Source organism: Zootoca vivipara, chromosome 14, assembly GCF_963506605.1.
Source record: "Zootoca vivipara chromosome 14, rZooViv1.1, whole genome shotgun sequence".
Taxonomy (NCBI): domain Eukaryota; kingdom Metazoa; phylum Chordata; class Lepidosauria; order Squamata; family Lacertidae; genus Zootoca; species Zootoca vivipara.
Window position 1 is genome coordinate 11,024,237 of NC_083289.1, and position 22,780 is coordinate 11,047,016.

At 47.7% G+C, this 22,780-nt stretch overlaps 1 protein-coding gene across 8 annotated transcripts in view; it reads right to left on the minus strand.

Moving 5' to 3' along the window:
* The window catches only part of GRAMD2A (GRAM domain containing 2A), a 74,453-nt gene that overhangs the window by 14,389 nt on the left and 37,284 nt on the right, over positions 1 to 22,780 (minus strand). For 7 of the 8 annotated variants that reach the window (XM_035130790.2, XM_035130798.2, XM_035130792.2 and 4 more), the window contains 10 exons: positions 20,106 to 20,201; positions 18,203 to 18,263; positions 17,365 to 17,437; positions 16,223 to 16,326; positions 12,399 to 12,497; positions 8,136 to 8,207; positions 4,123 to 4,185; positions 2,555 to 2,711; positions 665 to 764; positions 458 to 565 (listed from right to left, as the gene is read on the minus strand). In XM_035130790.2, the coding sequence (XP_034986681.1) occupies positions 458 to 565; positions 665 to 764; positions 2,555 to 2,711; positions 4,123 to 4,185; positions 8,136 to 8,207; positions 12,399 to 12,497; positions 16,223 to 16,326; positions 17,365 to 17,437; positions 18,203 to 18,263; positions 20,106 to 20,201 (933 nt within the window). Of the gene's footprint in view, positions 1 to 453; positions 566 to 664; positions 765 to 2,554; positions 2,712 to 4,122; positions 4,186 to 8,135; positions 8,208 to 12,398; positions 12,498 to 16,222; positions 16,327 to 17,364; positions 17,438 to 18,202; positions 18,264 to 20,105; positions 20,202 to 22,780 lie in introns of those variants that run through there. The other variant, XM_060282371.1, reaches the window with a different exon arrangement.

Consider the following 22,780-nt stretch of genomic DNA (forward strand, 5'->3'; position numbering starts at 1 on the left):
ATGCAGGGATCTTTTACCCAATATGGGGCTTCCACAAGTCACCAACTATTAGTAGTAGTAGTGGTGGTGGTGGTAGTACTGTCTACAGGCCATGCTTTGCTGCCACTAAAGCTGGTGTCAATCGGCCCTTTAAAAAAGGAGAAGTACACAAGCTGCAGGCTCCTGAAGCAATGCTGAACCTTTGCTTATAGCAGAAATAGAAAGCCTGCGGGGCCCTCCAGACCTGTCGCTGGACTTCATCTCCCCTCATCCATGACCACTGGCCATGCATGATGGCAGCTGAAGTCCAAAAGCACCCAGACCACCCCTGCAGGGTCCCCATCCCTGCCTTATGTGGCGACCAAGGACATCTTTCAATATTGGCATAATGAGAACAAAAGGTTATCCATCCCAACTTCCAGACCCCAAGGAAGGGCTCCTCTGCAGACACTCGCTGGGCTTCAGAAGGCTTTCCTACCTCCGGGGCACACGTGAGAGATAGTCCCGGTTCAAAGAGCAGAGCTGCTGCTCCAGGCGGAAGATGCGAAAAGCCAGGTAGGAGGAGGACACCACCAGGAGGCAGATCCTGAGGAAGCAGAGACAAAACGCACCGTTGAGCTCAGAGTCAGAAAACCAACCCGAAGATAGGATAGGAATGGGAGGGGGTGTGTGCCTGGAGGCTTACAAGACAATGAAGATTTTCAGCAGCTGGTAATCAGATGGCCTCAACTCTGCTTGGTAGCTCTGCTCCACCTCCAACTCCTCTTCAGTGTTTATTGCACTTTCTGGAATAATAATAAAAAGGCATCAGGCACTCGAATATTAAAAGTATATATAACGCAAACACACACACACATATACAGGGTGAGATCCAATATAGTGTGAGTGGACATCTGCTAACACAGTGCTGGGGAAATTTTTAGCCCTCCAGGTTGTTGGACTACAGCTCCATCAGCCCCAGCAAGCATGGCCTATGGCCTGGGATGATATGAGTTGTAGTTCAGCAACATCTGATGCAGGGACAGGGCAAAAACTCACCATATCTGCCCTAGCCCAACAGGGCTATTCTCTCCAACCTTTCTGCCTTCTGCGCCCCTGCAACATTTGCTTTGGAAGGTTAGGAGACACGAGTTCTGGGGAAATATTTTTGTTGAAGAGTAAGGTAAAAGGTTAAGGACCCCTGGACGGTTAAGTCCAGTCAAAGGCGACTATGGGGTTGCGGTGCTCATCTCGCTGTCAGGCCAAGGGAGCCAGCATTTGTCTGCAGACAGCTTTCTGGGTCATGCGGGCAGCATGACTAAACTGCTTCTGGTGCAACAGGACACCATGATGGAAACCAGAGCACATGGAAACACCATCTACCTTCCTGCCGCAGCAGTACCTATTTATCTACTTGCACTGGTGTGCTTTCGAAGAGTAGAGGTTCTTTTCAGAATATATATATACATATATATATATATATATATATATATATATATATATATTATAGCCAAATGAAATCTCAAGCAGTCCACCAGTGGGCTAGTTCCACACACGCATGGAAGTGTGTGGAGGTTCACCAAATCAAAGATTGGGTAAAACAGCGGTTAGAATACCCATCGCATGTTTTTGCTCATGCATTGAGCAATACAGAAGGTAAAGATTAATTAGATTAAATCCTATCTTTCAGACAGGAATTTGTTTATATATGTAGGAGCAGAATGTTAAAAAAACCAATCAAAATGTGCTAGCAAATATTTGAATTTTCGTTGCCGCAGCACACCTCCTTCAACAGGCAGTCAATACTGCCTTGCTGCTTTCCTTTGAACAACATGGATATTTTAGAGGTGAAATTTAAAAAGTTATCTATAACAATAAAAGGGGTTTGGATAAAACTGGGCCCACAATACTGAGTGCACAGCTCCTGGTGGATCCAAGGGGTGCATTTGCAGCTCAGCTGCACACAACTGAGAACACAGCACAGAGACTTAAAGCCAACTATTGCATTTGCACCTGGGTAGAAGCTCCTACTGGTGTCTGATGCTTCTGCCCTGGTGGAAAAGGCTGCTTTGTGGGCTACCCAGCAGCAAAGAGATGGTAGCCATCTCTTCTGCTGGGCAAAGGTCACTGGAGCTTCAGAAGGCGCAAGTAAGGCCCACGTGAAGGCTATATGTTTTCGGATAGTAACAACCCGCCATCTAAAACCAGGTTTCGTACAAGAATTCTGAGAAGGAAATGGTGTTTGCTTGCATCCATGTGGTCGCTGACGGGATGAACTGCCCCGGGCGTCTGAAGCGAAATAGAAAAGGAGAGCATGTGTCTCCCAAGTCTGAACAAAGAGCACGGCCATCTGTGCGCAGCCGACACATGGATGCACTCAGGAGGGACGTGATGGGGCGGCTGGCATGACGGAGATTACATAGGGCAATCGAGACGCAGCTTATGTCCTTGGGACAGCTGAACAGTCGGTGCTCCTGCCAGCACAGCTGTTCGATCAGGCGGGGCAGAGGAAGCTCTGCCTGAGAGTCCGCAGGTGCCAGATGATAAACATGCAGCGGCACCAAGGGCCTTTTCCCAGCCCCCTGTTGCCCTGTACCTGATACTAGGGGCTCCTCTGAGTTACAAGAGCTCTCCTTTGTGCTGAGGCTGCTGATAGATGCCCGGTGGATGCACTGGAAGCCTGCATCTGGGAGGGCCAGGGACAACGAAGCCGGCGAGCCCTTCCTCCACTTCACTTCTGGGACAATCACCTCCTGTGGAAGGCATGGAATGCGGGTTAGCTGGCTGCAGGAAGGAGCCCCGATCTTTCACTGCAGTGTCAACCTACAGGCGGAGCTAACACAGCAAGAGGTTTGTCAACAAAGCCTGCTAGGCTAGTTCTTCCCAGTGCAACACTGCCCCCTCCTGGACATTGTGAGCCTTCTCCTCCAGGGAGAAGTCATCGCTCAGTGGCAGAGCACCAGTTTTGCATGCAGAAAGTCCCAAATTCAACCCCTGGCATCTCCAACTGGGGAAAAAGAAAAAGAACCAGGCAGAAAGTGAGGGGGAAGGCTTTCTCTGCCTGAGATCCTGCAGAGCCAATGCCAATCAGAGTGGACAATAGCAAGCTAAACAGACAATAGACTGACCCGGGACTAAGCAGATTTCTATATTAAAGAGAGTGAGGAGGAAAGGAATCATAAAATCATAGAGTTGTAGAGTTGGAAGGGACACTGAGGGTCATCTAGTCCAACCCTCTGCAACGCAGGAACCTTTTTGCCCAAAGCGGGGTTCGAACTCACGACCCTGAGATTAAGAGTCTCATGCTCTACTGACTGAGCTATCTGAAAGAAGGTGCCCTTCAGTACTTTGAGGCAATGCAGTGAGCAAAGCATAGAGGCCCAGCTTTAATAGTTATCATTTATGCCAATAAACCTGGTTAAGAGAAAGCAGCAACTGGCAGGCTCACCTGTGCAAAACAAGTATGCTGCTAATTGGGTTGCAGCCAATGAAAATTCTACTCAAAGGAGACCCACTGAAATCAATAGCTCTATGTTAATTATGCCTGTTTATTTCAATGATTCTATGCTGAGTAATACTAATGCTGGATGCAATACAACTCAGTATATTTAGCTTAGCACTGCATTGGATACAACTCATAACATATATATACAGCATACCCAGGCAGTATGGGTCATAACCCTAAGCTGGTCCTACTCAAGAGTAGACCCATTGAAACTAATGAATCTAAGACAGGCTTGTTCACTAACTTCAGTGGGTCTATTCTGAATAGGATTAGCATTGAATACCATCCTAAATATTCTTACTATATCCAGATAGTATGTCTTGATAGTATATATCGTGGTATGGTATGGTTTGGACCTAGGTAAAAGGTAAAGGACCCCTGGATGGTTAAGTCCAGTCAAAGGCAACTATGGGGTGCAGAGCTCATCTCACTTTCAGGCCGTTTGTCCACAGATAGCTTTCTGGGTCATGTGGCCAGCATCACTAAACCGCTTCTGGCACAACGGGACACCGTGACGGAAGCCAGAGCGCATGGAAATGCTGTTTGCCTTCCCGCCACACCTATTTATCTACTTGCACTGGCCTGTTTTCAAACTGCTAAGTTGGCTGGAACTGGGACAGAACAACGGGCTGTAGTGGGGATTCAAGACAACATCTTACCAGTGAAACGGTGTCAGGTTCTTCAGTCAGTTCCTTCAAGCTCAGGCTCTTTTTGCTTGAGACCTGCAGAGAGAATGAGGCATTAACAGACAGGAGTTTCTCTACGGAGGCGCCACTCGCTTTAAGGGTCTCCGGAAGGATGTGCAACCAACCGAAGGGCAGTTCCCTGTGGGCTGGATCCTGAAGCATGAGTGACTCCCTTTGCCCCCAAGAGCTGACTGAGCAGCCTGTACTGTATCACCAGTTTTCAGGGACTGTAAGACTCTTGTCATGACCTAACCCCACATATCTCTCTTAGGACTCGTAGCATTTTAACTATTAGCCACACTGGGAAAATACCAACATCGTTCCCCTTCTGCACCCAAGGCTGTGCTGAGCCTACAGACTATATTGTGTGTGTAATAAACCTTGCCCAGAAAGCAGTGCGAGTAACACTGCTTTTTCTCCAGCTGTAATGATAAACCTCGACATCACCTCCCTCATTGTTGCCCTTCTTTTAAAAATAGCAGCCAGGGAGAGCTGATCCAGATCAGGACCAGAGGGAGGGAGGGAGGGAGGGCTAACTTTTCCCTCTGTCCTATTTCCCTGCCCAAAATCACCCCCTCTCAGAGCTGCCATTCCACACCTAATATGGACCAGGTGCAACCACCTCAAATGCAGGTTTAATTCCCAGGCATATCATTGAGTAGACCGGTAACTTCAGAACAGGTCTGTCTAGCTCAGTGGTTCCCAACAGGTGGTCCGGGGACCCCCAGGGGTCCGCGAGCTATGCCAGAGGGGTCCGCAATATGCTATTAGAATAAAAAATATATTAAATATATTTCGTATGATAACAGATTTTTTGTTTTGGCCGTTTACTGCATGAGCAGAGTCTAGCGCAAAACTAGAATTAGATAGAGGCAGTAGTTCTGCTGTATGCCGTTAGGTGGCGCTTTACAAACACTACTGTTTTGCAAAGAGGCAGTGCACGCATTCTACTAACGCTCACCTCCCCAAGATGCTTTGCGCGCGTTGGCTTCATTTGTGCGCTACTGGGCTGGTACCCTGTCTTCTCCATTCCCCTCCCTCCTCCCTGGCGCGCGCTGCCTCTTTGCAAAACAGTAGTGTTTGTAAACAAAGCGTTGTTTTTCGCGGAAGCTACAGTTCGCGTAGTTAAAAATGGACCGTTGGTTAAAAAGTGGTTCGTTAAAACGACAAAGGCCTACAGATGAAGAGGAAGAACTGTAAAAAACGTATAAATATAAAATATAAAAAGACTCTTAATTTGGCTCTCACTTTTTAATTTTAGGATTAGGAATTAATGGGGGTCCTTGTCACAATAGCGGCTCGATGAGGGGTCCTCGAGAAAATTTTGTTGGGAACCCCTGGTCTAGCTTAACTATTTCATGGCACAGTATCTAACAAGCTTAACACAAGTCCTTGTTGTTTCTTAAGAGAAAGTCATGGAAAGTTGCCTTTGTACTGAGTTATACTTTTTTGCATTTTAAGTGGTCTCTGTATTATGGCACCAAAAATCCAGTTAAAAATAATTGTTTTTTTGTTTTTTTTAAAGGGAAGCCATGCTGAGCTCCTGAACTGAGAGGTCCGTAGCTCAGTGGCAGAGCACATGCAACTCCAGGAGTGAGGGAAAGCTCAGCAAGGTGACCTAATGTGGCCCTCCAGGCCTCTCTATGTGGCCCTCAGGGCTCTCCTCAGATCACAAACACCCTTCGCCAGCCACACCTCTCCTAGCCCTGCACCATGGCTTTCCTGAGCGCTGTTGCCTGGCTGACATGGATCTTTGAACTATGCCTCTGGAGAGAGGATGTGTGTGAGCCGAAATCTGACTTATTTCTGTATCTGCAATGCTGGCAGCTCTACAAGGTGCTGCAATGAATTGGGGTGCTAACTTGAATAAAATATTGGGGGGGCTGGTAGACCCCACCCTGCACAATCGATCACAAGAGGAAGCACACACATACCATTTGAATGGCAATTAACTTGGGAGGCAACCCCCTCAAATCTTTTATTGGGGGGACCAAAGGGACGTTGGCTCCTATGCCCCCCCAAATGTCCATGAGGTTGCCTCCCAAGTTAATTGCCAATTAGCAAAAAATGGCTGAAAAGGGTTCCCCATTCCTGAGTTAGGAGGACCAGAGAATCGGAAACCCCTTTTCTTGAGACCCCTGGGAGCCACTGCCACGCACACACCTGAGCTTCCATCATCACCATGAATAAAGCACCTGGCTTCCCCCAAATAATTCATGGAATTGTAATTTGCCTCTCATAGAGCCGCAATACGCACCCTTAGCAAACTACAGCTCCCAAGATTCTTGGGGGGGAGTCGTGTGCTTTAAATGGGTGGTGTGGATGGGGCCGAAGGTGGTCCGGTGGTTTGACTTTGGTGCAAAGCAACTCTATGCACTCACACGGCCATCAAGGGCAAAGTTGGAAAAGGAACATTTGTCCTTCAGAAGGCATTTAACAGTGTCTCCCGTGTGTTCTGTCACCCAGCTAGCATGCTTTTGTAGTCATGAAAGGCCTGGCTGTATTTCAAGAAAACCTCAAAACAAAAGCCTCATCCAGACAAACAAAAGGAGAGTTTTCCCTGAACAAAAGCACCCTAGGACTGCTTGGGAGGAGCTCGGGGTGGGGGCTGATCCTAAGATCCCAGTAAGACGATCTGCTCCTCTGCCACAAACACCAGCCAAAAATAGATCCAGCTGAAGCTTGTGACAAGAGTTATCTAATTCACGTCCTATGACTACCGATTGTGAAGTGAAGAAATGGCACAATGCCTGTCTGATAGAAAGGCCGGCTAAGAAGCAAGAAGGGAAGGACAGAATGTTAGCCAAGTGCCCCCCCCTCTTTTTGCCGGTCGAGCAAGGAACGAAATGTACTCCAGACAAATCAGACAGGTCTTTAGAGCGTTAATTGCCTAGTTACCTACCAAAAGCAGACCTTCAGGCCAGTGCAACCCAAACATTGGGTTGTTAAGGCATCCCACAAGATGCCATCGCCACCAACTCCTGATTCTCTCTCAAGATTACAGGACTCTGTGTTCTTCTCTGGGTATCATGAAAGGGAAGTGGGGGAAGTGTCTTGGGATAAAACCTGAGTTTTCAAATAGTAGTTTTTGCTTCTGCAAAGTGATTCCCCCACTTACTTTTTACCCAGGATGGAGAGAGATAGCTGCCTCGTACACACGTGGCTCACAAATGCAAGCTTACGAGGAATGGGAAATAGACAAGAAAAACAGCCTTTAGTTGGCCCTTCAAATCTTTGTTGGACTCCCAGCAACACCTCCATTCAGTGTGGATAATGCTTAGGGATAATGGGAAATGTCCTGTGGCAGCAGGTCCCTCAGCTTTGCTTTAACTAATTAAGTGCCATGTTTTCAAAGCTAGCCCTTCTATTAGACAGAGGCAGCTCACCTTGAGCAACAGTTCTGGAGAAACCATTAATGAGGAAACTCGTGTGTAAGATTTTTTTTAAAATCCCATGGCTATAATGGCTGCAAAAGGGATACATGCAGAAAGTGATCCCTACTCAATAATCTCTCCTTTTATTTTCAAATCCTGTAATTTTTTTGAAACCTATATAACATTAATAACAAAACATTGGTTTTGTTTTTTAAGTTTTTACAAAATTGTTGATTGTGAAATCAAATTAACGGCAATACCACAATTCAGAATATAACTTTGTAAATCCAAAATCATCAAATAGCAGAAATAGTTTTGGGTTTTTTTTAAAGGTATGGTATAATAAGAAGGGTTTTGCCTGGCAATGGAAATGATAGCAGGGAGAGATTTCCATAGCTGGGGTGCCACCTCAAATAAAAAGCCTCTCCCTTCTTGTTGCCACCAACATCTCAACTTAAATGGCAAGACACCCAAGGGCGATTGCAATGGACAGGCTTTTAAAAGTGAGCTCCTCCACAACCTGGATCTTTTGACCCTTTGCTGAGACCAGCTGACCAATTCTTTTAAGTGATACCATGAGGGCTGTCAGGGAGGAAGTGGAAGGGGAAGTACCTGCAAGTGGGTGCAGACTCTCCGCAGCACATCGTACACACTGTCTCTAGAGATCAGGGACACGAAGATGTACTGGAAACAAAACAAAAATTAGGAGCAGTGAATAATCCAAGCAGCAAAGTTTGAAGCACGGCAGCTGGCCAGGCTGATTCAGCATTTGCATGTTTAATGACACACAAACACACACAGACGGATATTAATATGCCCCCTTCGGAGGGCACTTGCAAAGAACTGTAAGCCTGCAAGCTTCAAAGGCTTCATAGAACGTTTTATACAGGCCATATCCACCCCAAACATTTCAAGCGCTATGATAACACTTTGACCTGTCATGGCTTCCCCCAGAGAATCCTGGGAGGTGTAGTTTGTTAAGGGTGCTGAGAGTTGTTAGGGGACCTTGCATACCCGTGTGCCTTAATAATCCCTCTTCCCAAAGAACTCTGGGAATGGTTTCTCGCAGAGTCCTAACAACTCTCAGCACCCTTAACAAACTACACTTCCCAGGATTCTCTGGGGGAAAGCCATGACAGGTTAAAGTGTTGTCATAGTGCTCTGAACGCATGGCGGAGAGAAGACCTTACTTATTCTATTTTTAATTATGCCTTTCGCACAGGGAGCTCAGGGAACATGCTCCCCTCTATTTTATCCTCACAACAATCCAAGTAGCAATAGGCCCATGACTACCTGCCACCTTCGTCACCTACCCCCAAGAGGCCGTTGTAACCAGCTGCCCTGCAAGGACATCACCAGGGCTCACTGAGCCTTTCCTGCTGCAATGGGAGCGATGAGACTCCAGCAGACCCAGCAAGGCTCCAGAAGGCCGAGGCCCCACCCAGCAAGGCTGCATTATGCCAGGCCTCCTGGGGCCTCTTTCTGAAATGCCAGCAGCCCGTCCGCAATGGGTGGCTTGAAATGGAAGCCACGCATGCATCTGGAAGAGTTTCACGGGTTTCAGTTTCGGAAAGCCCATGAAAGGAAAACCTATCAGGCGGCAGCCAAAATAGCAAAAGTTCATTTAGCCGTGGTGTACATGCCTAGTTCGAAAAACCACATTCCATCCACCCCTGCTCTTCTAGGGTTTCAACCAGAGGCGTAGCCTTCATTTCCTGTGCTCAAGTTGCTGTGCAATTTTATGGACATTTTTTCGTGTTATTTATTCTGAATCGTAAGCTGTTGGCACAAAACTTAACTTTTTCTTAATCGAAAGGCAGGGTTAGAATGTTTTAAAAAGCAGGGATGGAGAACCTCTGTCCCGTCAGGTGTTGTACTCCAGATGTAGGTGGACTACAACTCCCACGAACCTCAGAAAGCACAGACGGTTCAGGAACATTTGGAGGAATAAGGTTCCCTGCCCCAGCTGCAGTACTACAGTTCCCCAAATCCCTGAGGCTGGTGGGCGTCGGGAGTCCCAAGCCTGTTTTAAACGAATAAATATTGTGAGCATCTGCTCTCACCGGAGAAGGATGCCACATTTCTGGTAGTTCCATCTGCCTTTTCCCCTGCCCTCTGTGGCAAAACTAGTACTGCACTTGGCCACAGGGAGCAGGTGGGTCCATTGTGCACGAACAGGCTGAAGCACAGACAGGAGCTCCAGGTTCCTCATCTCAAACAAGGTATCAACTGAACTCAACACGGCACTCGATATGAAGGCGATGTAAGGAGGATCATCCACCTTCAAGAAGAGGGCGTGCTAGCAGAACCAAAGGTGAGGAGGCAGTGGCCGCAGAAGTGCTGGCAATCCTTTCATGTGGGGCAGGGATGGGCAAGGTGTGGCCCTTCCAGAAGCTGGATTACAGCTCGATTCATCCTTGGGCCATGCTGGTTTGGGCTGATGAGAGTTGGAAACAGTCAACATCCAGGGAGCCACAGGTTCTCCATCCCCGATGTGACACAAGGAGTAAAGGGCACTAGATAATAGCAGGTTTTTACACACAAACGAAAAACATATACAGTATAAGTACTGAGTGGGAAATCATTGTCTCCAGACATAAATGCCAAGGACATGAAGGGGGGGGGGTTGCATGACACATCTAAGGTGAACAGATTTATTTACATCATAAGCTTTCACCAGCAAAAGTCAATGGGCGAATAAGTGTACTAGAACCTGCTACCGTGTTTCCCCCTTTTTAAGGCGTAGTCATAAAATAAGCCATAGCAGCATTTCTAAGCATTTGAGAAATATAAACCGTACCCCGAAAATAAGCCATAGTGATAGGCGCTGTGCGGAAGAGAGCACTGAGCTCCCCGAGTCAGCAGCAGCAACGCCGGCCGCAGCAGTGTTTGCTGAGTCCTTTCTTGCTTTTGGGACTTGGTTACTGTGCTGGCTTGGGATGGTGTGTGTGCAATTGCTGTTGCTGCTTCGTGTTTTTCAGCTGGATTCTCTGGGTTCTAAGCACTTTCCCCCGTTTGTTTGCGAAGCAGCACTCGGCTGCAGCCCCTGCCTCTCCCGGCGGCTGCATGAATGCGAGGCTGGTCGATCCCCAGGAGGCTGCAGTTGATCGCTATCTCCTTTTCCATTTCTTTTGTCTTTGAGCACCCGCCCCCGCCCCCTCTCCCCTTCGTGGAATGAAGAACGGAGTTTTAGCAGCATTTCCTCATTATAAAAAAAAGGTCAGGAACTTTTACTTAAACCTCAAAAATGGGATATTTCCTCTCTCTAAAAACAACTCTGACCTGAACACCAATATAACGGGGGTAGATCACCTCCAGTTTATAAATCCGCAAGTAGATCGCAGTCTCCTGGAAGTTGGGCTCTATACTTTGGCTGATTGCAAGCCTTTGCATCTTTAAAAAACAAAAACCATGCGCTTCTCAGTCTTAATTTTCCTTTAATTCATCCCCCTATACCCTCCTCCAACCATTGCCTCCTTCCATTCCTTACCCCCCTCCCTCTCTCCCCACTTCCCTCACTCCTGTGCGATCTCATTTAGTGATATACTTGCTTTTTCTGTTGTGTTGTCTATTTTATATTTAATATTATTACCCTTTATGATGTTATTTTTTTCCTTGCGATAATTATTTATTTTTTATCTTTAACTAACTTTCCTTTCCATATTTTTCCATATATAACTCAACACTTTCCCATTCCTTCTTAACTCTTTGGATAGAGTGCCCCCTCCATTATTGTTGTTAATTTTACAATTCCTGGATTTTTATGGAACCGAACAGCTCGGGTGCTTCAGAATGTGCCTTCTGTTGCTACAGGGCTATGGGGCTTCACTATTTGACCCCCCCCCCAGGTTGGGATTTTTAAAGTAGTTCTGTGGGTCCCAGGGTGCAGAATCACCCCCGATCCTTTCCTTTGTCTAAACAGACCTCTTCCCCCCTGACGTTGGAAGGCTGTGCTTCAAGGGTGATACCAGGGTTTTTTTAAGACCTGCGCCTCTTAAGGATTGTTACGGTCCATAACTTCCATTGCTTTCTACAGGGTTGGGGGTTTAAAGCACTGCCACCCCCACCCCACCCTGCAGGCGCTCGGAACTGGCAGCGCCAACAACGCACCCAGCAGCGCGCAGAAGAGAGCACTGAGCGTCCTGAGCCAGTGGGTCCCAGTTGTACAAGCACTTTTTTTAAAAAAAAAAGACACCCCCCGAAAATAAGCCACTGTGTGTTTTTTTGAGGGAAAAAAGTTATAAGACGGTGTCTTAAAAAAGGGGAAACACGGTAGCCGCTGACGTGGAGCCTACTAGACTCTGCTGAAACAACCAGCAACTTCCCGTTCCCTTCCGAGTTGACATAACTCATGAAGAGGGCAGGCTGGGACTGAACCCAACATCGTAAAGGGACACAATTCGGACTGGGGGAGTTCTGAAGGGCTGGGTGGAAATGTGGAGAGGTCCTGATTTGCGCTGCAAACCCAAGGCTCAAAGCCAGGGTGGCTGATCTGTGGCCTTCCAGAGGTTGATTCCCATCATCCCTAGCTGTCGGTCATGAAGGCTGGGTCTGATAGGTGCTGGAACACAACAACACCTGGAATGCCAAAAGCTGCCATTCCTTAGGCCAGTTTCTGTCAAGGGCCACATTGCCTTGGCAGTAACTTATCAGAAGCTGCAGGCCTGGAGTGGGCGGGGCCATAAGGCAGCTCCGTACATTCCTAGGTGCAGCGGATTACATGGGATATCTGCACATGGGCATTTAATGTCCCTGCACCCCCCCCCCAAATACAGTAGATTTATTGCTGTAGTGGCTAAAAGGCCAGGTATTTATAGGTGAAAATGTTCACAGCTTTGACCTCAAATAGTACAGATTTTTGCTGGCGTCACTAACCTTTCGGCTGGCATTGGTGGTGATAGCAAGTCCATTTGGCAACAGGCGAGCTGTTTTGTGCTTTTTTATCAGTTGGACAGAGACAACAGGAATGACAACCTGAAACGGAGAAGAATGGATGTAGTTTGTGCGTGAGCCAAGAGCTGAAGTCATGGGATCACACACAATAACTCCCTGGGTCATTAATTTCTGGATGCAGAATCATCACCCAAGTCCTAACCGTATTCAGTCTGCAAACAAGCCACATAGATTTCTATGAGAGGAGGCTTGTGCAACTAGAAGTAAGACCCCATTTGCACTATGCATTTAAAGCCGTTTCCTGTCACTTTCCTAGCATCACAGAACTGTAGACTTGGAAGGGGCCCGATGGTCATCTAGTCCAGCTCCCTGCAATGCAGGAATCTCAACTAAAGCATCCACGACAGATGGCCATCCAACTTCTGCTTTAAAATCTCCAAGGAAAAGAGTCCAACCCCTTCCAAGGGAGTTCATTCCACTGTCATCCGAAAGTTTTTAAATATTTGTGGCTTCTTCCAAAGAATCCTGGGAACTGTGGTTTGTTAGAGGTGCTGAGAGTTGTGAGGAGACCCCTCAGAGAGCAACAATTCCCAGAGTTCCCTGGGAAGAGGGACTGGCTGTTAAAACCAGTATGGGAATTGTAGCTTTGTGAGGGGAATATGGGGATCACCTGACAACTCCGGGCACCTTTTAAAAACCGCCCATCAAATGCTTGCAAGCAGAAAAGTCTGTCTACTTGCTTCTTTAACCTTATTGGCCAGTCAAACATTGGTGTTTAAAAACAACAACAACCCATGAGTAGTTTTTCCTACCCACATTCTGCTCACTGTCAATAACGGCTAGAAATACTTAGGCTGTGAACAGATGAAACAGAAGGCACTGCAGAGGCTGAAATGAAGCACCAGGAAATTGCTCTTGCCTGCAGTACACATTTTCTGCCCCATCATGGGCTCTGATGAAATCGGTTATGCAACTTTTTATAGTAATTCCAAGCTGCAGGAAAAGACCATAGCTCAGTGCAGAGCATGCAGAAGGTCCCCATTTCAGGGAGAACTGAGAAAGGCTCCCTTCCCAAATTCTGCACAGCTGCTGCAGGTGTAGATGACCAGAGCTAGATAGATCAATAGTTTGACATAGTGCAGAAGCAGATTCCTATATATCCTGGGGGGGGGAACCAAGAATTGCTATAAATAAGCATGTGCTGGGTGCCAGGTTTCATGGCAGGGCCATTTATTATTATTATTATTATTATTATTATTATTATTATTATTATTACCCAAATGCTCTGTAATGGTGCAATTTCCAGACCATTGCACTTGGAGAAGAATTAGGACAGTGACCACAAATGAAGCTGCTGGGGACCCACAGCAGAAGCCCTGGCAGGTAAAGGGCCCCGGCAGGCATTGCTGTTGGCAGGGAGCCCCTTGCAGCAGCCTGAGGGTGCAGGGCAATGACACATTAGCCCTGGGGAAACGGCTGAGAATAGAACAAGAAAGGGGCCAATTCTTTCCCAGGGCAAAGTTCCCCCTCTCCTCCGTTGGGTTTGTATGGCTGTCATTATGCTGGGTGCTGGGTCAGAGCAAGCGCCACAGATGCAGTAAAGGAGGGACTGGCATTCAGCAAGCGTAACCACTGCCTTCGACATAAAACCAAAGGCCTAGGAAGACTCACAAGTGTCATGGGCAGGCTGGATGCAGAGAAGTGGTAGGAGGCACTAGCTGGGGAACCCCCAGGGGAAGAAGCTCAGAGACAGGGGATTGGTGGTGGGACGACAAATGTATGGTCAGAGGGGGAAGAAGAGGGAGAAGACTGGAAGAAGGAGGTGTCAGAAGATGAAGAGGCAGCAGGGTTTAGTGAGCAGGAAGAGGCTGTGGCAGAATCAGAGGCAGGAGAGGAGTGGGGCCAGGAGACAGAGATGAGACAGGCTGCTGAAGAAGCCAGGGAGTCTCCCCCTCCTGCTGTGACCAGCTCCCTTTCCCCCTAGTCTCCCAGAAGACACAGAGAAATGAAGAGGGAGGAGCAACGAGAGACAAGATGATGGAGCCTTAGGTTGCTGGGGGAGGAATCTTAGAGAGCAGTGGGAAGGTGGGGACTTTCAGGCCTCGAAACTGCCTCATTGGGGCAAGACCTACTGGGAAGAGCTGCTGGGATCACTAGGCCTGTGCTGTTTCGGTTTCTTCAAATAAGGAGCTAACTTCACAGACTCCAGTGTTGTTGCTTTTATTGCTGACTCCGGCTCCCGACATCAAGGCAGAAAAGCCACCTCCTTTACTTAGTGCCTAGCACACGAGGGAGAAAGAAGAACATGCCACAGATTGTGGACATGACCCTCAATCTAAGGAAAATAAACAGTCGGAGGAAAAAGTTCAAGGCTGCATTTAGATAAATTGCAATGTAACGACAGAAGAGTCCTGCTAAATGGGCTGAACATTGTGGGGTTAGAAGCAGCCTTCTTCCTGAGCAATGTTTATTTAAATAGGTAGCGCTCAGGATATAAATAATTCAGCCGTTCGGCACCATTTTAAGAAAGTCTGTTCTAAATATGGACGAGTGTTACCCATCAACGGCAGTGTTTACCAGATAACCCCAGAACTGTAAATCAAGGAAAGCAGCAGGAATTCTGCACCGTTATCAGATTCAGCTACGGTTTCTCTTATGCCACAGAGACAGGCCTTGCCTCCAAAGCAGCTTGCTCTGAGGATTTAAAACAAAACAAAACAAAAAAGTGACATTTGTTTCCATAAAATGTCCTTGCACCTTAGAAAGCTGGGTTCAACCATCTTGCTTGTCCCCGCCCCCGCCATGGCGAGTGGGGAGCCGGGCTCAGGTGAGTGAGATCCCAAATCTGGAACCATAGGCAAAGGCAAGCTGGTGTGCCTCCCAACAGCCAACCTCAGCTCAGCAGAGGTGGACTCTAGTGACCCAAGTGGTGTTCTGAGCTTGGAGCAGAGACAGAGCTGGGCCTCCTGTCTGAATTAGAGGCTGAGGAGCAGAATTGCCTCCAGGGCCAAGCCCAAGGGGCACCCTAAGTTCAGAGCATCTGTCAAGCATACAGGCAGGACAAGTCTCTACCCCCAAACCATGTGGGGTCAAGGGCCTGTATCTAAGTGGTGGACATGTAAAGTGGGAATGTAAACATTTGGCAAACATCACACCCTGGGACCTTAGATTGAATGTGCTGCAAAGAACGAACAAAGGAAGATAATATTCAACTCTTCCCACACTCTACGTCTGAGACAGCATGAAGATTATGAAAGACTGCACACGCGAAAATGGTTTTTGTATTTATAAGAGATGGCAGGGATGCTGTCTGCGAGGAGGAAAATATGGCTGCTGTAAGAATGGACAAGTAATGGCTGAAATGGAAATTAAAGATGAGAAGACGTGGCAACATGAGGAAGAGATGGACATATGTTTGCAACTGAAGTGGGAAACCTGATTTTAAGAAATTGTATTAAATTAAAGTAATGCGGACAGATCTGTAATAATTTGGAAAACTAACAAAAATAAACATATACTTTTAAAAGGGCTTTCCCCCACCTGCAGCTAGCAGTTCCCATCAGATTTCCCCCGGAACTTGTGCTACATTTGAGATGCTGCAGTTGAGAGGCAACCCTCTGCTCACTTGGAGAAGGCGCGTCCAATGTTGCAACCAATGTTTGACCGGCCAACAGGGTTGAAAAAGCAAGTAGGCAGACTTTCCTGCACTCAAGCATTTGGTACATGGTTTTTATTACTGTCGCCACTTCATATGATCTCCATTTAACACTCTCCCTCTTTTAGTCTTCTAATGTTTACTGACTCACCTTGATATCCTTCCCAAAAAGGTTTGCATAGAAACAGAGCCAGTTTGGGGAGATGTAGAGGCGGCCTTGGATAAGGATGTCTCTCTGGAGAGCACAGGAGCAGACTGCAAAGAGACAAGGCATCGTGTGAAAGGGTGTGATGGTCCTGCTTTGCAGGGGGGGAAATTACCTCCCAAAGCCGTTTGCCCCCAATCAAGATTTAATGCACCCTTGCTGGTGGCAGCAGCTGTACATAAACGGAAGGAGATCCGGAATATGCCACTGGGGTTGCAAATAAAATACAAGGCACAATGGAAGGGAGCTTGAAGCTTGCCTACTACTTTATGATGTTCTGCTAGTTCTAAGGCAGGTGTTGTTGTTGTTATTCTACAGGAGGCAGGAATCAGATCTTTATCTTCCCCCACCACTGCAGATTTACTCTGACAGCTGAGTGGTGTCACGATGGCATCAGGAGACTGATAGGTGGGTGCCCCCCCCCCAGTTGTCAAAAGCTCCCCCATGAGACTGAGTCTGCTTCACCATCTCATTCCCCCAAGGGAACTTGCTGGAGAAGCAGCACCTACCAGGACTGAACCCCATCAGCTGTTGCCACCCAGACCCAGTGACACCAGCTGATTGGAAGGTGGGTGTGGTTTGGAGGAAATGGCCTCAATGGTCAACTTGGACTTCCTGATGGGCCAGGACTGGCCCACAGACCAAAGTTTCCTCACTCCTGTTATTTGGAACTTTGGAACATCTTTCTCACCAACAAGGCAAATTGAAGTTCTCCCCCTGCTCCAATGGGGCAAATCCAGATTGGGACAAAGTGATGGGAAAAGCTGGCAACCACAAGCCCCCATTCCAAGATCCAGGTCCATGTTGCCTCTGCAATTTACTTTTTAAAAAGCATTCGAGCGATTACTAATTACATCTATTGTGTTGCATCTAGTTTGGCCTTCAGAAAACCAGGTGGATTAGACACTCTGGGCTAAGGTTGCCCTCTAGGAGGTGGCTTTAGCCGGAATACAGCCAGCTGATTTGACCGGCCAATGGCCAATGAGTGAACCGCCAGGCCAGAGTAGCCAGCCTCCAATACTACCCTCCAACTCTATGATTCTCCTCTATGATTCACTTCCTCCCTTTAAGCAATGTTTGCCACTCACCTTTCAGCACACTCTCCTCGGTAGGGATGTCCTTGAACAACTTGTGGTACTGAGAGTTGTATTTATTTGGAGGCTAGACAAAAAAACAGACATAAAAAAGAGATAAGGATATCAAAGAGGTCAGGCCCGAGTGCACTGGCAGCAGGCAGATATTGGGCAAAATAGTCTGACCACAGGTTTACCATTCTTGCAGCCTTTTCACTTAAATCCTCATCATCAACAACATCACCATCATGTCCTCCTCCTCCCCCCAGGACCATTATGAAGAGCTCATGAAAGAGACAGAGAACACACTGTCCGGATTGTAAAGTGTTGGGAAGTAAAACCCATTAGCTTGCAGCACAAAGGTAACGTTGACATTTATTGCTCCGCCTCCTTTTGTCTCTGGCCCGCCCACACTGGCATGTGGCCCTCAGCAGGTTGCTCAGAAGGGAATGTGGCCCCTGGTTCCTGCTGTATATGGAAAGCTGGCTATTCCTGTGCTGTCTGCTCAAAGCTTGTTTCCTTCTGCAATGCCTAACAATTATTTAGACACCTCCCAGCCCCCCCCCCCGCCATCGAGCACCTGAAGAGAGAAGCCAATGACAGTGACAATAAAAACACGCATGCAGAGAGCCCATAAGAGGTAAGTATCTAGCAGGTGTCACTAGGCCAGAGTTCCTGTGAAGTTTAAGCCAAGAACAGAAGGTGGAGCAGCAGGACTAGGATGCAAGAGGCAGCTTTCAGTCCAGCAGGGAGGAAAGATTACAAGGGAAAAGCAAGCCAGATGGTTTGCCCCTGACCAAGGGCAGTGGCTGCAGAGTCCTGGAAACCAGCACCCTGCCCCTCCCCGACTCACCGTGACTTCGCTGCGGCATTTCTTTAACTCCTCCTCCTTTATGGCATCACTCAGGTGCAGGCTGTAAGACAAAGGAAGATTCCACAGATGGGCACCTCTACGGCCATACTCACACACACAAAAAAAAACCCTTCACTTTTATCAAGATCCCGCTCAAAACTCAATTAGGCTAGTGGCGGCTGCCAAGAGGGCATTTTTGGGGTCTGCAAACATAATCTACCTACTGAAGTCTGCCAAATTAGAGGTCTTGGTCCTTTTAAGATGGGCTTTAAAAGACCTGCAATTTCAGGACAGGCTTCTGAAGTTCAGTTTACCTAATCAGTTCTTTTGGCTACTGTTGCGTCTTTCTGCTTTCCATTCCTTTTTATGCTGCATTTTGTTCCGTTTGACCGTATCGTACTGAAAAGGCCCTAACCCTTACTGCAAAAGATTAGCACACTAACCCTATATTATGCCGGCCAAGTTTCGCTATCACCTCCTGTAAGAAAGAATCGGGTTCCGCGTAGACAATGGAATCTTCCTCCCAAAAGTAAAGTCACGTTTGAAGTTGAAAGGACATGACCCTTGTGAGAAATGACTAACAGGTTATCTGTATGTTTCCTGTTAGTCATATCTCACGAGGGCTGTGTCCTTTCCACGTCAAACAAAATAGCAAGCCACTAAGAATTTGTAGGAAATAAAAAAAAAGAGCGGCATGAAGGTGTTGTGACACACATGCATCCATGAAGATTCTTCTCTGCTTCATAGTTACATTGGCCCCCAAACAGTATTTTAAACTTCAGATTTGCATGGTTGGGTAGTTCACAAGCTCCACTATCTTCACTGGACCAGGGAACAAGTAAGAGAGCCTTGTTTGTACAGGATATTAACGAGGGCCACAAAACTCTCACAAGTCAGGCAGAGATCTCTGACCCCCTAACTTACATTCCACTTACTTCAGGACAGGTACACACTCCCCCTTCCTCTTCCTTCTTTAGCATGGGTCTCTGGAAGATTGTGGCACCTACTCTCCAGGCATCAGGGTAGCTAGGGATCCATTCTAGATCTAAGGTGGGTATGTACTGTGTATGACTCCCTGCTTGCTTATGTGCAACCAGGGTGTCAAAAGCAGCTTCTGTGTACACTGCCTCCTTTATTTCATGTAACAAATCAACCGTTATTTCTTTCCTGGTGCGTGGACACTCCTTTGTTAGGCAGAAGGTCATGAGTAAAAACACCCATCAGTAAGGAATCCACATTTTGACTCCAGCAAAAGATCCTAAATCTCTAGGGTGCGTGCATAGGGAACATGTGAGTGGTGGACACCCAGGATGTGGGTCCAGGCATACACCTTGTGAACAGTAGCCAGCGACAGCCCTATATTCTGTATTAGCTTTACAGAGGCTCTCCTCCCAGGGCCGACCAATTTTGGTGGCAGGGCAGAATGGTAATGAAGCATGGGGAAGGAGGATTAATTTCTCCTTCCCTGTGTGCCACAGTCCTGATCCTGCGCTGCCTCCCTGCAGCTGCTCTTTAGACGGGAAAAACGAAACACAACATTTATACAAACGCTAAACACCCAATCACATTCGTGCAATTAACGTCACATTTATTTCGTCCCTTTGTGTTGACTTCTTACAGCTGAACATCGGCTGTCAGTGTCATCTCATCCTAAGCATGCTCTTGAATGGGGCTCTCTCCCAAGTAAGAGCACATCAGATTGAAGCCTAATGTCAACTGAGCCCAGCTTAGAAACACCCAGATGGTAGCTATTAGATTTGATCCCAGCAGAAAGGGAAGGGAAAGCAATGTGGTGTGGGTGGGTGTGGGTGGGTGGGTGAGAGAGAGAGAGGGAGAGGGAGAGAGTTGAACTCAGTCCCTTTAAAAAGCCAAGCAAAACGTAAACAAATGAAACCACACTCACCTGCCATTTGGAGAATCCAAGCTCTTTTCCTTGTGTAATGCCTCCAGTTTGTCCAGGCTGTGCATGAGCCCTGCTTTCTCATGCATTGGTTTCGTGCTGCAGAAAAAGAAGGGGAGGGAGACACAGAATAATACAGGTTGTATCCCAAGCGAAAAAGCGGCCATTAGGTGGTGATAGTAGCACATAACCAAGGACACAGCCAAGCCACTATGCCGTCTAGCTCATAAGTGTCTACACAGACGGATGGCAGCTGTCCAGAGTTTCAGGCGGGGGTCTTCCCCAGACCCACCTGGGAACGGAGGCCTGGGACACATTCTGCATGCCAAGCACTAGGGCCTAGATCCCTAGATCTTGACAGAGAGCAAGGTTACAAAATGCTCCTGGTGGAAGCCCACGTTCCGTTCAGCAACACAAAACCTGCCAAGAGTTACGAAGTGTGCAGTGTACACACTCCTGCAATCCTCACATGCAATCCAGACACTCAGTTCTAGAGACTCTTTGATGTTGGGACCTGGAGGCACCCCAAGAGTTAACACAGACAAAAGAGATGAATCAGAAGGGAAATTTATTCTATCCAATGAGCCTAGGGCTTCCTAATCAAAAGGTCAGCAGTTCGAATCCCCGCAATGAGGTGAGCTCCCGTTGCTCGGTCCCTACTCCTGCCAACCTAGCAGTTTGAAAGCATGCCAGTGCAAGTAGATAAATACCTTCTCTGGCGGGAAGGTAAACGGCATTTCTGTGTGCTGCTCTGGTTCGCCAGAAGCAGCTTAATCATGCTGGCCACATGACTCAGAAGCTGTCTGCAGACAAATGCAGGCTCCCTCGGCCCGTAAAGCAAGATGAGCACCGCAACCCCAGAGTAGTCCGCGACTGTACTTAACCGTCAGGGGTCCCTTTACCTTTACCTTACCTACTAGGCTGAGTTTGTCATTACAAGTGTTCTTGAAGCACACCTGGGAGATTAAGATGTGGTATGGGAAGCAGGGGGAGAGATGTTGGCTAAATGAGGTGAAGGAATATAGGAATAGGGGAAGCTGCCTTATACCAAGTCAGACCATTGCTCCATCTAGCTCAGTATTGTCTACACTGACTGGCAGCATCTCTCGAGGGTTTCAGGCAGGAGTCTCTTCCAGCCCTACCTGGAGATTGTCGGGGATTGGACCTGGGACCTTCTGCATGCAAAGCAGGTGGTCTGCCCCTCAGCTACCGGGAATAAGGGTCTTCCTGTTGCCTAGGAAAGAAAGCTACTTGTCTGGGGAGAGGGCATCGCCCTCACCTCACCTCCCCCCCCCACATGCCACCTGTAGACACACCTCCACCTTACACAAGCAAATGGGAATTGGCTCATGTACCTAAAAATGTACCGGCCACTAAGGCAAAGACTTGTTTGGAAAGAATGCAAAACCCTACAGGCACACTGAGAGTCAGGTGTCAGCTGCAACAGCTATGTTAACTACAACCCCACCTGATATCCGATATTCCCTCAATAACTTTGTGCAACTTGAGATTTGTGGCACAAAACTTTGGCACAGGTATGGGAATGTGATTGTGGCTGATGGTTCTGGCTGCAGCCCCCTGGCGGACCACACGGTTATACCACTTCAAAAGTCATGGCTTTCCCCCAAATAATCCCGGGCAGTATACAGTGGTACCTCTGGTTAAGAACTTAATTCGTTCTAGAGATCCGTTCTTAACCTGAAACTGTTCTTAACCTGAGGTACCACTTTAGCTAATGGGGCCACCCGCTGCCGCCGCACCGCCAGAACCCAATTTCTGTTCTCATCCTGAAGCAAAGGGTACTATTTCTGGGTTAGCGGAGTCTGTAACCTGAAGTGTCTGTAACCCGAGGTACCACTGTAGTTAGTTAAAGGTGCTGAGAGTTATTAGAGACCCCCATTCCCTGCTCCCCCCCAACAGAACTACAATTCCCAGGGTGGGAATCCCTCTTCCCAGGGCACTCTGGGAAATGTAGCTCTATGAGGGGAATAGGGGGTTGCCTAACAACTTTCAGCAAACCACGGTTCCCAGGATTCATTGCGGGACGTCGTAACTGCCCAAGTGGAATAGTATTGTTTTGTAATGTTTGGTGTGGGTGTGGTCACGCCACACTTGGTTGCAAACCAGGGCTGGCAGCTCAAAAAGGCCCTAAGATCTTGAAACCTCACCACACTGGTCAAGTATAGAGAGAGACGAGAGAGCCAATGGGCTTTGGTGATTTATCCTGTTACACAGATGCTTAAGTCCTGGAGTAACAGTGCTGCTACCTGCCTGCATCTCTTTATCTCTCTCGCAATAGCTTGGATTATCAGTTAACCAGGTCAGCAAGAGGCTTTCGGAAAACCCAAAGCAAACAGCAGTTGGGCCAAAAGGTTATCCCACGGGAGAGCCTGGCAAAGCCCTCAGCTGCCTTGAAAGAGCTGCAACTCACGCAGGAATCGCCCAATATAGACAAACCATTCAAGATAAGAGAGGCAAAGCGGTGAAGAGGGCCCCAGAAAACCAAACAGCGCGGCCCAGCCTGCAGTAGGAGCCAGGCATGATGCCAAGGAGAGCTGTTCTGTGTAGCTAAGTGCCTCACGGTCAAAGAGCTTTTGTTTTGTGTTTAAGACCCAGAAAAAACTTCCAGGGAGCAAAACGGGGAGATAGGAGGGTGGACTCTACTGCTCATTGCCCAT